General features: G+C 41.8%; 1 protein-coding gene across 1 annotated transcript in view; it reads right to left on the bottom strand.

The window, feature by feature from the left end:
• Nucleotides 1-6947: 6947 nt before the first annotated feature.
• Nucleotides 6948-15788, bottom strand: part of GRIN3A (glutamate ionotropic receptor NMDA type subunit 3A) — a 157507-nt gene continuing 148666 nt past the window's right edge. The window contains exons 7-9 of the mRNA XM_004580939.4: nucleotides 12922-13086; nucleotides 11600-11676; nucleotides 6948-7634 (exon numbers count right to left, since the gene is read on the bottom strand). Of these exons, the coding sequence (XP_004580996.2) occupies nucleotides 7298-7634; nucleotides 11600-11676; nucleotides 12922-13086 (579 nt within the window). The 3' untranslated portion in view covers nucleotides 6948-7297. The remainder of the gene's footprint in view (nucleotides 7635-11599; nucleotides 11677-12921; nucleotides 13087-15788) is intronic.

Below are 15788 nucleotides of genomic sequence, written 5' to 3'. Positions count from 1 at the left end.
AGACCTACTGAGATGATCATGCTTATTCTTACAGGAACTTGTATGATGGTCTCTTTTATTTCTATGTGTTATATGCTAGTATGCGAGACTTTAAATGTTGTTTCTTAGGCTTTTTTTTTCCCCCCTTGAGAACTGACACTGGACTGATAAAGTCCAAACTCCACTGGGTGTGCCCAAAAATTCTGACTAGTTACTATCACAAAATCTACTGCCTACCTGACTTGACTGAGTATAGCTACAGAGATTGAGTTTGAATTTTGAATCTGATTTATGCAATAGGCAATTCCTGCCATAGAAAAACTTAAAAAATGATCCCAGAGATAAATTGAACATTAGCTTTTGGGAATCTCTGCCCAAATTGAGCTCTTCCTAACATGGACTATTAATGTGTTACTAATAGCACACTTCACAGTAACTAAAATTGGGACAGTTTCTCACCAGTCTAATTTGCAAGGTTCAGCAGGGGTGCAGTAAAGTTTTCCATCACAAAGTTAGTTTGACTCCATGTTTCTGCTACATCTTCACAAGTCTGCTTTGGTGGGCCAATATGTGAATTCAGATCTTAATATACTTTTTTTTTTTAACCATGCCTCTGCCCCCAAACATAAAAAAAACTCTCCTCCATATATTGAGGCAAATCTCTAAATTTGTATTACTGTCAATAATGACTGCATTGTATTCATTTATTTTTTTGTGACCAAAAGGAAGTGTTGTGAATTTTGACTATCCGTTCCAAAGACAGCCCATGATAGCTGAGGCTTCTGTTACGTAGGTGAACATTTTTCTCAGAGAAGTAGTGAACAAAAGTGGAACCATAGTATATCCACACTGGTGAAATAATGATATGTTCTGAAGATTTTAAATTGCTGAAATTTTTAGAATAGACTGATAAGAAGTTAGGTTGTGAATGTTGAGTTCTTTTAAAGTTTTCTGAAGAGTATCATATACTTACCATATTTATCCTTGATAGTGCTAGTCAAAAATGCAGTTAGGACTGCATTTTGCTTTTGTGTTCCTTGAGGTTTTATGGTACCTTGTTGTAGAGTAGAATGGACCAAAAGATTTTCTCTGACCTCCCAATTATGTTATGCATTTGTTGAGTGCCTATTGTGATTTCAGGCACTGTGCTAAATGTATTTCTTTGAAAGTCTTGCCAGGATATGGCATTGCTACTGATTAGTATGTTACTTCACTTCTATATGTGTTAGTTTTGTCAGTAACTACGTAATGGATTTGTCATGAGGGTGAAATAGGTCAATACATAGAAGACAATTCAACACAGTGCCCAGCATCGTATAAATGTCTAATAAATACTAATTGTTGCGAATGAAAGAGATCAATTTTTCTTTCCACTTAGGTCTTCTTCTTTTATCTGGAAAAAAAACATAGGGCTGACTTTCCTGAAATCTAGGTCATGTGTATTTCATTGATGTCTGTCCAGTCGGCCTGACCTGCTTAAACAGTGTCCTCTGTGTTATTCGGAAACATTGAGAGCCAGCTCCATCTAGTGGTGAGGATCTTGATCTTTTCATACAAATCTCATCAGCTTAATATCTTTAAAGGTTGTAGTCTTTAGGATACAAACCCAGTTTAGCACAGTAATCTTGCAAGTTTCTTGTTTTCTTTCTAGTCCTCATGGCTTGTCACTTATCTTGTGCTATATGTTTCTGTCATACTGAACTGTTTGAGGTTCCCAGTTCTTCCATTGCCATGTTCTCCCAACGCTGTACATGTTTCTTTTGAGTTGCCTCTTTACCCTCCACTTGATCTCTCTATCCTATTTCTCTCTCTCTCTCTCTCTCTCTCTCTCTCTCTCACACACACATACACACACACAATGTCTGCTTCTGCAGCACCAAGTATACATTTACACACCCACATGGTCAATTTGTATTCCCCCACTAGTCAGTGCCGTAAATTAAATCTCTGTCTTCAGAAACTATCCCAGCGCCTGGCTCACTATAAGCACCTAAAAAAATGAGTGAATGATGTAAACATCCCTCAGCAGGTTGGCAGTTGAAATTGATTTATATTTTTATATTTTGGCTTATATTTTTGTGAAATTCAACTTGAAATATATTCAAAAGAATATGTGTCACAAATGCTTTGGGCTAGAGGATGCACAAATGCAAATTTGCGAGTGATTAGAATTGCCTAAATTGTTAGAAACTGCCAACCTGCTGGACTATGCTAGATTGCTGAGCGATTTACAACTTTGCTTCCACTAGTCTGATTGAACAGAAAGAAATGCTGTTGAAGCACTACTTTTCTAACAGTTAAGGGGCTGTTGTTGTAAGTTAAATGAACAAATGCAGGTGCAGTTGTGTTAGTTTCCTTGTCTTCTGTAGAACTGGGAATTGGGCTGTGGTATGGAGAGGAGATGATAAGAGAGGTGAAGCGATTGGAGAGGCAGAGAAAGGCAGTAATCAAGAGTCCTGACAGTATTACGTGGTGTCACTCTGTGTATCTCTGCTACTAGCGTTGGCTGTGCGAACTTGCACAAATTATGATTTCTCTGATCATGTTTTTTCTTTTTTTATCTATAAACTAGATTCTGTTTACCAACACTGGATATACTGAAGTGTTTATTTCCTACAGTTGTTAACAAGATTAAATGAGGTCATGATTTATAATACCTGCCCAATAAATATTAGTTGTTGTCTGTGCTCTGTGAAGTGATCAGAGGTCAGAGACCCATACCCATCTTGTTCACTACTGTGTCTTCAGCACTTGAAATGTAAGTTAAAGTTGTTTGGCAAATGTTGACTTGCTTAATGAGGGCTACTAGAGCAGAGTTTTTAGAGATCTCTGAGTGTTGTGGTATTTGGAATGTCTCTCTAGATGGGACAGTTTTAATTTCTGCTCCATGATGTCTGGACCTTGAGTTTTCTCAATAAATCATGTGCTACTTCTTTGATGTAAAGGACATAAAGCAGAAAGCATGGTGTTTTGGGGTCTCGTATTAGAAATGAACTGTCGGGTCCACTGTGATGGCTCAGTAGTTAAATCCTTGGCTCGCAAGAGCTGAAGCCAATATGGGCGCTGGTTCATGTCCTGGATGCTCCACTTCCTACCCAGCTCCCCACTTACGCTCTGAGAAAGCAGTTGAGAATGGCCCAAATCCTTGGGATCCTGCACCCGCAGGGGAGATTTGGAAGAAACTCCTAGTTCCTGACTTCGGATTGGCTCAGTTCCAGCCATTTGGGGAGTGAACTGGTAGATAGAAGTTCTGTCTCTGTCTCTCTCCCCTTTCTCTGTAAATATGAGCTGCCTTTTCAATAATATAAATCTTAAAAAAAAAAAAAAAAGAACTGTTACCACAATAGCATTTGTATCCCCAAAGATGATGCCAGAAGTACATTCAGAAGTGAAGTTTCTATCTGAATATTTATTACACAGTCATAGAAACTGAAGATGGAAAAGACCTGAGGACATCTAGTCCATCCATATAGTTGTACAAGAAAAGTGGCTGCAGCAAAACAGCCAGTTCACTTCATGCTCACAAGACAGCATTTCAGTTCTTGGAGCAGAGCATTTGCAAACACATTAGAATGAAGACACAATGCAAATACTCTTCACAGACATTAAGAAAATGCTTAGAATTACATTATTTTCATAAAATTATCAGTGATGAAACTAAAAAAGAATGCCAGATTAGATGTGTGGCTTAGGTGGGTGAAGAAAGGAATAAAGAAATAATGGCAAATCATAAAGTTTTAGTGCCTAGAAAGTGATAACTTTGAGGACAAGTTGGTTTTCCTGACTTACCTATCAAAATATGAATTGGGGGGTGTGGGGAAGAGGCTCTAAAGTGGTTTCTTTCCCTTTCATTCTTTATTCACAAGGACGACAGGCTTCTCTTGCTCCAAGGTTGAAAGATACTCAGCACCAGCAGGGAGAACTCTGCCGTTTAGGTGATGGAACTCCATTCTACTGGGCACATGTTTTGCTTACAGCTGCTCTGGCTGGAGGGGAAGCAGTAGCCTCTGCATAGGGTTCTGTGCCAAAAAAGATTCATAAATAATGGAGAGTCACCTCAGGCCACATTAAAAGCCTCAACTGATGAGGGCCCTAGGACTTCCTCATTTGGCTGTGCCAATACTTCCATTGATTGAAAACCCTAGGACTTCCTCATTTGGCTGTGCCAATACTTCCATTGATTGAAAACCCTAGGACTTCCTCATTTGGCTGTGCCAATACTTCCATTGATTGAAAGCCCTAGGACTTCCTCATTTGGCTGTGCCAATACTTCCATTGATTGAAAACTTGTTTCACATGTATCTTGTGGCGTATATCCTCTGGGGCCCTTATTTACACAAACCAAGGAGCCATATCTTCCAGTTTGTTCAGTCAAGCCTTCTCATGTGCCAGAGATTTCCCCCTTGGAACATGGGCTTGGGGCATGAGACAGTTTGTCTTCTTCTGTGTTTCCCTGCACTAGAGCTTGCTCGCGAAAAGGAAGCCCATGAAAGGAGGCAAGGTAGCATCCCTTAGCTCCTGCTTCACTTCTGATCTTTGCTTTGTGTGTGTGTTTTGAGCCTGAAGAGAGAGAACACAGGCGGAGCAGAACAGAAAGGTATTCAAGGTACCAACACTTCATGAAATCTTTTTACAAAGTACAACACACTTTCACAAATTGCAAAACACAGTTCAATTACTACCATAAGAAAGAATCTTTGCTACTTAACATGAAGACTGTTTTGTTTCACCACAAGCAATTATGGTTTTTCTTTACCCAGAACATTTAAGCGTGTCTAGCAATATTGACAGCAGTAGGCCTGCGTTCAGCCGCTCTGCTTGTGGCTGCATCCTGGCCACTGCTGGGGTCAGGTAGTTCCTCAGAAGATGCTTGAGGAGCGTGCACTGGTCATCTGCTCTGTGGAGAAGGAGGGTGGTCTGGCATGTGATCACCACTACTCAGGATGCCTCTTAGAGAAGCTTAAGGTAAACCTGATATACAAAAATCCAAATTTACAAAACAGATACATTAAGGGATAATTAACTGCATTACAAAAGGGTTGTTTACTTTACAAAAGAATTCACCTCTGGGTTCCCTTAAATGGCCAGCTTCTCAAGTACAGTTAAACGGGTTAAGTTATAAAAATGCTCATGTACAAGTTTAGGAGCATGGCTGTTACGTGAATTGAGGTACACCTGGACGTCAGTGAATGGGCTGCAGAGACTGGGGGGGTGTGCAACGCATGATGGCAGGCTCTAGAGCATCCTCAGCTGTTGCGGGTGACGGAGATGGCTAAGGCGATGCAAAGGCAGCTGCAAAGCTAGCAACAAGCCTGGGATGAAAATGTGGCAGTGTGAGATATTTCAAAACTGCCCTTTCTTGCTTTCAGAACTCATCTGTTTTCTTATTGTTGAACTGTTTCAAATGAGGTCAATGAAATCTAACTTTAGCTTCTTCCCACCTCCCTTAGTGATATTTCTGAGTGATATTACCATCACGCCAGGGTTTCTCAGCAAATTGCTAACGTCTTAAGGTGTTACTTTTCCCTATGGGGCTTGGTGGCACTTGGTGGAAATGTGGACATGTATCCAAAAGTAGGGAAAGAAATTTTGTGATTGAGACACATTTTATACCTTTGCAGTTATCTGCACCTATCATAGAGCACAGTACTCGCACAGCACTGTAAATCCATTGTAGACTTTCAACTTGATGGAGTGCAACAACGAGCAAACGATAAGCAAACGTGTAGTTTTAAATGATGCCCTGGGGTAGGAATAGGTTGGAATGTGGAAGGTGAATCAGCAGCTGTGTACTGAAGGTGACTGCCACTCCAGCTTTGCCCCCTCCCATCTTTCTCTCTTTCCCCCATTCCTGGGGTATAGCCAAACATTTAAGAGTGGTTGTTTATTGGTGATCTTTCTTTAAGTGATTTTGTTTTGACCATCTGTGTCAGCCACCTATGGGTATTGGTTAAAGTTTCTGAGCCCACCTCTGTCCCTCCCAAAATATCTGGGGAAGGATTCAGGAAACTGGCTTTCTGATGAGATCTCTAGATGATTCTTCATTAACTTTTGCAAACTGAATTCTGAAGTTCCCATAGTTCCCCTTCTGCATGCCCAAGCAAATGTACACTGGAAGGGGGGTGTTGAAGTAAGGAGGAAGCTGGGCTATTCACATCCATCTTCTGTGGGCATTAGATGAGCCTGGAGGACATTCTGAAGATTCAGACCTCTCCTAGCTCTTCAGAAATGAATGGGTGTGAGAACAGGAGATTGACTTGATTAAATAGATACGCAAAGCAGACAGGGTAGCTTTCTGAAGGTTGAAGTTTGTGACAGCTTTAGGCTCACGGTTCACTTCTGGGCTTTCATTTGATGAAGGGATAGCTGTCCACTTTTCAACAATGGCCGGATTTATAATGTGAAGAACCGTTCACGTAATCCGCAGTTCCTGCTCCTATACCCTGTTCCAGGCAATATGCAGAGACGTTCCATGTGCATCCTAAGGCCACAATCTTGCTTTGCATTTCTTTCAATTTTCTCTTTCAAAAGGCACAGACTGTCATGGAGATGCTTGGATTAGAAGTCAAGTCCTATTCTTTTCTTAGCCAAATTGCCTTTCTGGCTCAGAGCTTTTGTTCTAACTGCATCATGTGCATTTTTAGTGCCTCCTTTGCTTGTCCTCTTTCCCCACTCATCACATCCCTGTCCCCTTTGATAGTGTTGTGTAAACATATCCCTACTAAATCTAGAGATCTAGAACCTTCTCAATAATATAGCACTTGACCCCATCAATCCTTGCCTGCTATGCTGCTGAGCTCAGCCACTTCTGAAGTATCCCTCTTGACCTAGTTTCTTTAGCTCTTACCTTGCTTCATATTCAGAATGTGGAAATAAATCTAGACTGGGGAGTTGTATCAAAAATGACAACTCTGGATAATCCTGTTCTAGATTAATATTAAAACCAACAGTCCAGTAAGACACAGGTATGAGGAACAATATCATCTCTTGCAGATAGTGCAGAGAAAGGGCTAAAAAACCAGAAATAACTGTGGCACCTGGTGAAACGCGGCTGGGGTTATCTGGTTACTCAGAGATCCCTTGTATGGAGTCTCCTCCTAATTTCAAATTCCTCCTATGACAAAGACTGTTACCCTGGAGACCTAGGGAGTGAGCGTGGCAAGATATTCTGTTGCGTGTTAGGCGAGGGAGAGCAGATGACCTCTAAGAAGACTTTAGCTTCCCCACATCATTGTCAGTAGTTACAAAAGAGCATTACAAAGTGTCTCAAGGACTCACAGGAATGCCAGGAACTGAGAAAAGAGAACAGCATGACCGCCTAGGACTCACAAGTCCGATTTGTCCTTTGATACTCTTCCAGCTCCGTTTTCCTGCTTACAGCCAGCTGCAGCTCCTGCCGGATCACCTGAATCTGCTTCTCCAGCTCTGAGAGTTCCTGCATCACTGAGTTCCGAGCTACATTGATGGAGTCTGCTTTCCCATTGGTGGTCAGCGAGGCAGGGAGCTCTCTTCTTAGAGGAAGAGGGATGTCCTGGTGGGTCTGGATGCCCAGCTGGTTTTGTCTTCCCTCCTCACCAAAGATGTATTTTTGTTGGTTGTCGTGACTCAGACTGGAAGTATTCCACACCATGAGCTGCCTGGGTGCCACGCTGGATCTGAGAAACAGACATTTTATTTTAAGTTTACCTTGCATTCTGTTGCACTCAAAGTGCTGTTCCCCATCTGTCATCCATTCCTGTGTAATACAGAGCTGGGTATGCACTTAGGGATGAAGTCAGAAAGCCAGGGAAAAGCTGCCTGCTAGAATGTCACGTAGACAGCAAGAACCATGAACTCCCAACTAACATTCAAGCTTTTACGTGGTATGCCGCTGCTCTGAACTGCAATGGGATACCATCTGCAGGGCTAATGGAGCAAGGTCTGGCACATTCTTTTATGAAGAGTCTTAGGTTTCTTTTTATTCCCTTTCTGCAGGTGAAGTTTAGGAAACTGAATAGCCTTGAAACATTCTAGGACAATAAAAATGATACTTTAATGAAAGTGAAAATCTGTTTTTCAAGTATTGAGCTCTAAGCATCAGCCTGCTGATGAGGCAATTTGGCTTAGCCTTTGTCCCACAGGGCCACCTGATGTTTACTACTTGGTGTGGTAGAGAATCGAAGCACGCACACTCTAAGTTTCAGTGTTTTCCATCATAGGTCAGGCTTTATGTAGGTTGACAATGACAGGCCATGTGTGATGCTTTAAAAATATCAAGAATGTCCTCAGTTTCTCGCTGGGACAATGAAATAAAATAGAAATCAGTTTACAGTTGTCATTCAAGCTTTCATTGTGTCTCCTATTGCCATCATAGGAAGATGTCTGTAGACAAAGAATGTTATTGCTAGCTAGGCACTGGAGCAGAGGGATCTCATTTCTGAAATGCACTTCGACAGTTTAGGTACAATGACAAGGACTGCTTGGTCAAGAACAGGGCTGCTGATCTCTTCTACCCTAGGAGAAGTACCAAGAAGAGGGTAATATCACGTTTTCAGTCTACCACAGGGCAACATAAAATACCCCATCAATCCATTGTCTTTGTTCCCAACATCCATGTAACTGAATCAACTTCGTTCCTGGAGTTTTACTTGCCAGGAGGAAAAGAGGAAGGACAGTGAGCTAAAGCTGTGCTGCAGTTACAGGGTTGGCAATCAAAATACAGCGACTTACTAGCGTGGTTCTGTTTTGCTTTGTCTTGTGGCAGATTGCAGAAACGATCACAATCCTGTGTTCCTGCTCTCATCTGTGTGCCTCTGTATGTGAAGCTGTCGTTTGTTTTAACCAGGATGCTGTTTCTGCTGCTTCTCCTGGATAAGGACTGCTTTATAAATTGTTCTGACCAACAGAGTGTGTCAGCAGTGGTCAATGGCAACGTCAACCCACGCTTTTAAGAAGCCTTGCATGTTTCTGTTGTCTCATACTCTGCTGCTACAATGTGTACTGGCCCTGACTAGATTTCTGGATGGTGACAGACCACGTAGGGTGAGTCCCCAGTCTTCCTAGGTTCCCCAGCTGAGGCCGTCATAAATCAGACAGCCCTTAGCCGCTTCCTTTGTTCTTCCAAGCCTGGCTGCAGACATATGAGCAAACCCATCTGTGATCAACCAGGTCTGGCTCAGATCAACAAATTGCAGTGCTGACCCATAGATTAGTAAGATACGTGCTGTTTTTTTTTTTTTTTTAAAAAAAACATTTGGGGCCCGGAGGCGTGGCCTAGCGGCTAAAGTCCTCGCCTTGAAAGCCCCGGGATCCCATATGGGCGCCGGTTCTAATCCCGGCAGCTCCACTTCCCATCCAGCTCCCTGCTTGTGGCCTGGGAAAGCAGTTGAGGATGGCCCAATGCCTTGGGACACTGCACCCGCGTGGGAGACCTGGAAGAGGTTCCAGGTTCCCGGCTTCGGATCGGCGCGCATCGGCCCATTGCGGCTCACTTGGGGAGTGAATCATCGGACGGAAGATCTTCCTCTCTGTCTCTCCTCCTCTCTGTATATCTGGCTGTAATAAAATGAATAAATCTTAAAAAAAAAAAAAAAAAAAAAAAAAAAAAAACAACATTTGGATGGTTTCTCATATACCAAAGCACAACTAATACATGCCCCAAGCCATTAAAATGCACAAACATTATCTTACCTCATTTTAAAGAACACATCTCTCATAGCATAAGTCTCTTATAAATATAGAGGTGTGTGTGCTTGGCTAGGACAAGTGAGCTCATGCCTAGTTCTACTGGCTTTTGACCAGAATCTTCTGTATACTTTTTCCCCTCAAAGCTTTTTCTATAGATTTTGAGTAATTTCGAGACCACCTTGTTAGTGATATTTGCTATATGGCTTGCAATATTTGTGTGTCTTAGGGTGAGAGGAAAGGAGAGAAAATGGGATGTGTATCAGGAAGCTAGTGAGCTGTAGGATAGACCAAAACCTAACATGAAATTATATGCTACACCATTCAAGGACAGTATATGGTCTCTAACATCCACGATCCACCCCCTTCCCCCTGGCCCTGCACTGAGTGAAAAAGGAGCAACATCTGCTTTCATAACATGGCCCTAAGCCTTTATTCTAACTCGTGTTAGCAATTTAGTCATTTTTTGACTCTTTAAATAAACACATGTCAAAGGGCAGAAGGTAAAGTTACAGCATTTGAGTAGATATTCGTATATTGCTGGTGTGGTAGACAAGCACTAGATACATCAAGTCACGATCGTGAAGGCCTGTTGTGCTGTAGCTCCTCAGAATAAGGGGCTTGTGAAGGGAGTCTGCCATGAAAAGTGGGTAAGGTGAGTGAAAAGACACATTTGATTCTCGGTATAGGTGAGGAAGATATATGAATCAGATCACATTGGAGAGGGGACCATGAGACTCCTTGCTTCTGTTAGCACTGGAAAGCCCAAGTTGCATCTTTGTAATATGGCATCTTGGCTGTTACGTCTTCTTGTGTGCCTCCAGCTAAAAATCACTGCTGAAAGTAATTATGGAAAAAAATACATGTAGCATGACATTGGACAGCTGTGACCTGATCAGTCTACAGCTTGTTGCTAGCTGACGTGTGATACAGGAATATCACAAGCTGAGGGAGCCGTGCTCAGCGATTGGAGACAGACGTTTTAAGGGAAAATAGAAATGGTCCTGACAAGCTAGCTGCAAACTGGGGCAAAGGGAACTGTAGCAGTCCCAGAGGAGATACAGTGAAAAGGAACCATGTCTTCCACCCTCTTTTCTTTTGCTGTGAAGCAGAGTGGTGAAATGTCAGATTCTACCTAGCCAAGCTATGAGGTGAGGTTGTGCTTAGAACTGATACCCACACCCGAGGACTTGAGGCATATGAAGGAACCGTGAAGGCCACCTTAAGGCAGCAGACAGAGGCAGGCACTAGCCGCCAGACTCAAATGTTTCTGACCCTATTAGTCACAGGTGTGGAGTTTCATGTTTCAGATGCTTTTAATGCTCACCACTTCCTATTAATGAGGTGGTAGTCCTAGTGTGCAGAGGAGAACTAGCACCAGGAAGAGCATGTCTGCTGTAGGGAAAGGGATAGGTATTGGAGTCATGTTGTGAAACATGCCATGAAGTTAATTGCCTGCAGCACTCATGATAAGCCTTATACCCATTGTGTACGTAACCGCAGCTGATATTGATTAGGACTTTGCTCTGTTTTCAGGACTTTGCATGTATTATCTCATCCAAGTGGACATGGGTATTACTTTGATCTCCACTTCACAGATGAGGAACCTGAGGCACAGAGAGGTTGAAAAAGTGATTTACCCAAGTTCATGTGTATTTTAAGACAGGATTTGGATGCAGATGCTTGACCCTAGCGTGCCCAAGTGTACTGGTAACCATGACAACACATTATCAAACTATCATTTAGTGTCTTTGTATGTATGTATATATAGTCATTCATATTTTCTGCTTGGTTTCTCTCTGAAGCCACATGTATTTGTACTGATTTTGATTATCAGCAAATTGTCCTAATTTCACCTGGATAATTCTTTAGACATAACTTTCCTTTTGAGCATGAAGTCTCCCTCCCAATATTTGCTTTAACAAAAAATGGATGGCCAACTTTGGCCTTTTCTTACTTTTTTTCCACACATTTGGTCTTGAAACGCTGTTGCTTTTCCTCTCCAAATGATGTGTTTAATGCTCGATGCAATCTCTGGTGGAGAGAACAGAATCACAGATAGACATCATTAGAAACACATGGGTCAAAGGGCCCATGTGTATTTAGCGGTTGAAAACCTTGGTCTCTTTCAGCAAATTTTCCAGGGTTGCCTGAAAATAGGTCAATATTCAACCTCAAGCTTCAAGTTATAGGTCAATATTCTATCTGGAAAGAAAATATCTGCAAGTTTAGAAATACTCTGGATGGTAAAATGGCATGTGATAAGAGACAGCACTATAATTGGATAGCAAAAGACCATACTAAGTACAGATCTGAAAGTTGTCTGAATCTCTCTGTGGCTAAAACAGAGGAAGACTTAGTTATTTTGATATTAAAACAATGTATTAAACATAACAGAAAGCAATTGTCTGCAGGGTTTTCCTTTGGATATCAATATGAAAGGAGGAAGAATTGGGTTCAACTATAACCAAAATCAATAATGGTAATCTATCTATGGGAAAAAGTACTATGCTAATGAAGTGTGGAGGTCTGCATGAGAATAGATAAAAGGTAGAGATGGCAGATCTGGAAGCTTCCCTGTTCAGAGCTGAGCCAAAGCCATGGGGCAGTAGGAGACAGAAAGAATCCCAGCACTGGGGAGGCCAGGATAGCTCATCCAGCCTCACGATGGCCAAGCAAAACTGCTCCTTTTGCTAGAGCACCTCTGTCATTATGAAGCCTTCTGTCAACACTGTAGCTCTCCATGCCAGTTTTCTTCGGGGAGACATGTGCAAACAAACGTGCTGGAATGGTTGGTCTACTGAACAGTACCACTTCTCCTTGTAGAGTAGTGTGTTTGCATTTGTATTCATGAAGATACTGCAGTATTATGAGGTTGGTCTTGGCATCGGTGGGCTACACACGTTTGGGCCAGGAGAAAAACAAAACATGGCAACCAGGGTCACCTAAAAGAACTAATAGGTTTCAATTTTGGCAAGAAAAGACTATATAGGAAAATGATTCAGTTAAGTGAAACCTGGTTAAAGACAAGTTGTATTGCTTTCATTTGGAACAACATTGCAGGGGGTGGTATGAGAAAGGAAGGGGTACTATGGAACACCTTAATCTGTGGGAAAGTGAAATGTGGAATGGAGGGAACTCCATCTTTCCCCTGAGGGGTTCAGCAACCACCTTCATTCTCATTGTAACATGTCACTTGTTAGTGTGACATGGGCCTATGGATTCCTTCATCACTGGAGATTCTGAAGAATTTTAGAGCCAGACACCTGTAGTACTCACCTGGCTGGTGTGGAGCCAGTATTGCAGCTTGGATTTGTTTTTGATCCGTGGTAACAGCAGCCTGTACACTATGTGCTCACCAATGGTGGTCAAGATGGACAGACCAAATCCAATGCACAGTAGCACGAAGAGTCCAGAGAAGTGTTTGATGCCCATCTGCAAAGTCTGACAGAACAGGAAAGGAAAGGCGATGAATGCCACGGTCTACTTGTCACAGTGCTGCTGCTTTTTTTTTTCTTTTTATAGTCTTGGATTTTTTTTTCCTAGATTCAAAGAAAACTGGAGATTATTCCTCCTTGTGTGCTGGGCAGCTTTCAGTATGAAAGAGTTTGGCTAGCAGTAGGCTCAGGGTAGCCCTAGAGCCATGATGCATTAACCCCACTAGTCTAAGTTTCCTGGAATTGGAACCAGTCGCTTAGAGAAAGATTGAGAGACAGAATTGAAACAATGCAATACATCAAAATGTCAAATAGTTGTGAAGGGAAGAATCTTTTTTTTTTTTCAAGGGCCAGAGAACTGGTGGATTTAAGGGGGGAGATGATGAGTTTGACATTTTGGGATTCAGATATGGCAGAGAACATGGAGAACATCTTGTACAGTCTCCTAATTTTACAAATGAGTAAACTGAGGCCAGAGTGCCTTGGGCTGGGCCACAAGACAAGAGGAAAAAGAGAAGGAATCTGAAAATATTTACTATTTGGTTGCTTTCTATGTTTGGTCTAGAAATAATAATCCCAATGTTAGAGTTAAGAAATCTGCAATTTCTGCAGTTTTAAGTAAAAACAAACAAACAAACAAACAAAAAAAACCACAACCAACCAACCAACCAAACAAACAAAAAAACAGGAAGAAAGAACCACCAGTCTGTAAGTCCTTCATGACTTAATTCTAAGAAATGGATCCATTCTGCTATAGAAAAAAACGAAGAAACCGATCAACCGACCTACCAACCAACCAAACAAAAACCCAGCAGCAGTTAACACCAGCAGCAGTTTCAAAAACTATATGTGACTAACACTTTGTTAAGCAATTTGTACATGTTATCTAAGAATATCCTGACATAGACTCTGAAATATCTATTATTCAGTCACTGGCAGCAATGATTTAAGTTATTTTGCAGAAGGAAAAGTAGTTAATACAGTAAGTACCTACTCTGAGTACCATGAGGTGGAGGTACAAAGAAATTCTGTCCCTTCACTAAAGCAGCTTAAGATTATGCAGAAAGCAAACAAATCCATATCCCATGATACATTCATTCTGTGCCTCCTGGATTTTGTGGAAAAACTGGCTCATGAGATAAGGTTTGAGTAAGAAAGGTGGAATCTAGAGGTTGGGTGAGAAAGTGAACATTCTGGGCCAAGGATAAAATATACAGGGGAGCAAAAATGACCTTATCAGGCAGAGAAAGGGGGAATGTGAGGGGGGATGTGTGATCATGAGTCATGCTATGGTTTGAATGTATGCATACCTCTAACATTATAAATGATTTTTAGAGAATTAGGGAGCCCTTCTGATTTCTGATCATGTGAGAACACAGAGTTTGTTCCCTGTGGAAGAAAACAAAGTGTCACTTGGAAACAGACAGCTGACTATTGCCAGATAGCAAACCTGCTGGGACCTTGATCATAAACTTGATCAGCTGGGACCTTGATCAGAAACATCAGAAAGCATTTCTGTATTTTAAAAATTACCTGCCTGGTTTTGTCATGAAGCAGGTATGGCCCTGCAAGTGTGGCCTCTGCAACTCCTTGGGTGCCATGCTGAGAAGCCTGAGAATTCTCTTGTTGGAGGGTTTGGACGTTAACAACCACTGAGAATTACAAACATTTAATATGTATTTCCAAAGTGTAAAGAGCAGTTCTGAGCCATTTATCAATGTAGTAACTCGCCTACTGTCATGAGGACCTAAGAAGTAAGTGACGACACTCTCCATTTTGTAGGTGAATCAGCTTAGCAATACAGAAGTTCCATAGCGGGCTCACAGTCATGTAGGTGTCAAGGGTTTGAGCTGGGATTCAAACTCATGAAGTCTTTCTGTAGCCCACACCACCCTTTGCCTTATTTGTCTGATGATCTTTCCATTCTAAGATAAGTTCTCTACCCTGAGCCTTGAGAAGCAGCAGCCAACTGGCCAGGAAGTACCTCAGACAATGGCAATGAGTCATAGATCCACATCAGGATCCCTGAAGAAGGAAAGAGTGGGAGTTGAACAGGGGTTGAGAGCATTTGCTGGCAGTAGGAGACTGAGACTCAAGATAGGAAAACCTGCAGACTGAGAAAGCAGGCAGAAACCAGCTGTAAGAAGCAAACACTTAATGTTCTACAAAAGGATTTGGTGGAGAGTGGCAGTGGGGTGGTAAGGCTAGACAGGTACATGGGCCATCACTATACAACTGTGTAACCTTGACCTCCAAAAGCGCACAAAAGTAATTTGAAAATAGTCCTTGGATCCTTGACCTAGTCTATTGGAATGTATACAGGAAGACTCAAAAAGTTACTTCTATGAAAAAAATAACACTAGTTGAATATTTCAATTCACAAAAAGTTACTGCTATGGATAAAGATAGGAGAATTCACGTTGAATTTTAACACAAGCATAAACATTCACCAAAACTCTAAACATAGGGACACTGCTTAAAAAAAAAAAAAAAAGATTTGTGTATTTGAAAGTCAGATTTAAAGAGGAGGGGATGGACCAGAGAGGGAAAGGCAGAGAGACAATGAGAGAGATCTGCTTTCCACAGGTTCACTTTCCACATGGCCACAGTGGCCAAGGGCAATGCCAGGCCTAACCCAAGAGTTTCATTCAGGTCTCCCACATGGATATCAGGGGCTCACACACTTAGAGCATCTATCATTGCTTTTCC

Source organism: Ochotona princeps, chromosome 14, assembly GCF_030435755.1.
Source record: "Ochotona princeps isolate mOchPri1 chromosome 14, mOchPri1.hap1, whole genome shotgun sequence".
Taxonomy (NCBI): domain Eukaryota; kingdom Metazoa; phylum Chordata; class Mammalia; order Lagomorpha; family Ochotonidae; genus Ochotona; species Ochotona princeps.
The sequence above is the reverse complement of the archived record's forward strand: the minus strand, read 5'-3'. Positions and strand labels throughout refer to the sequence as shown.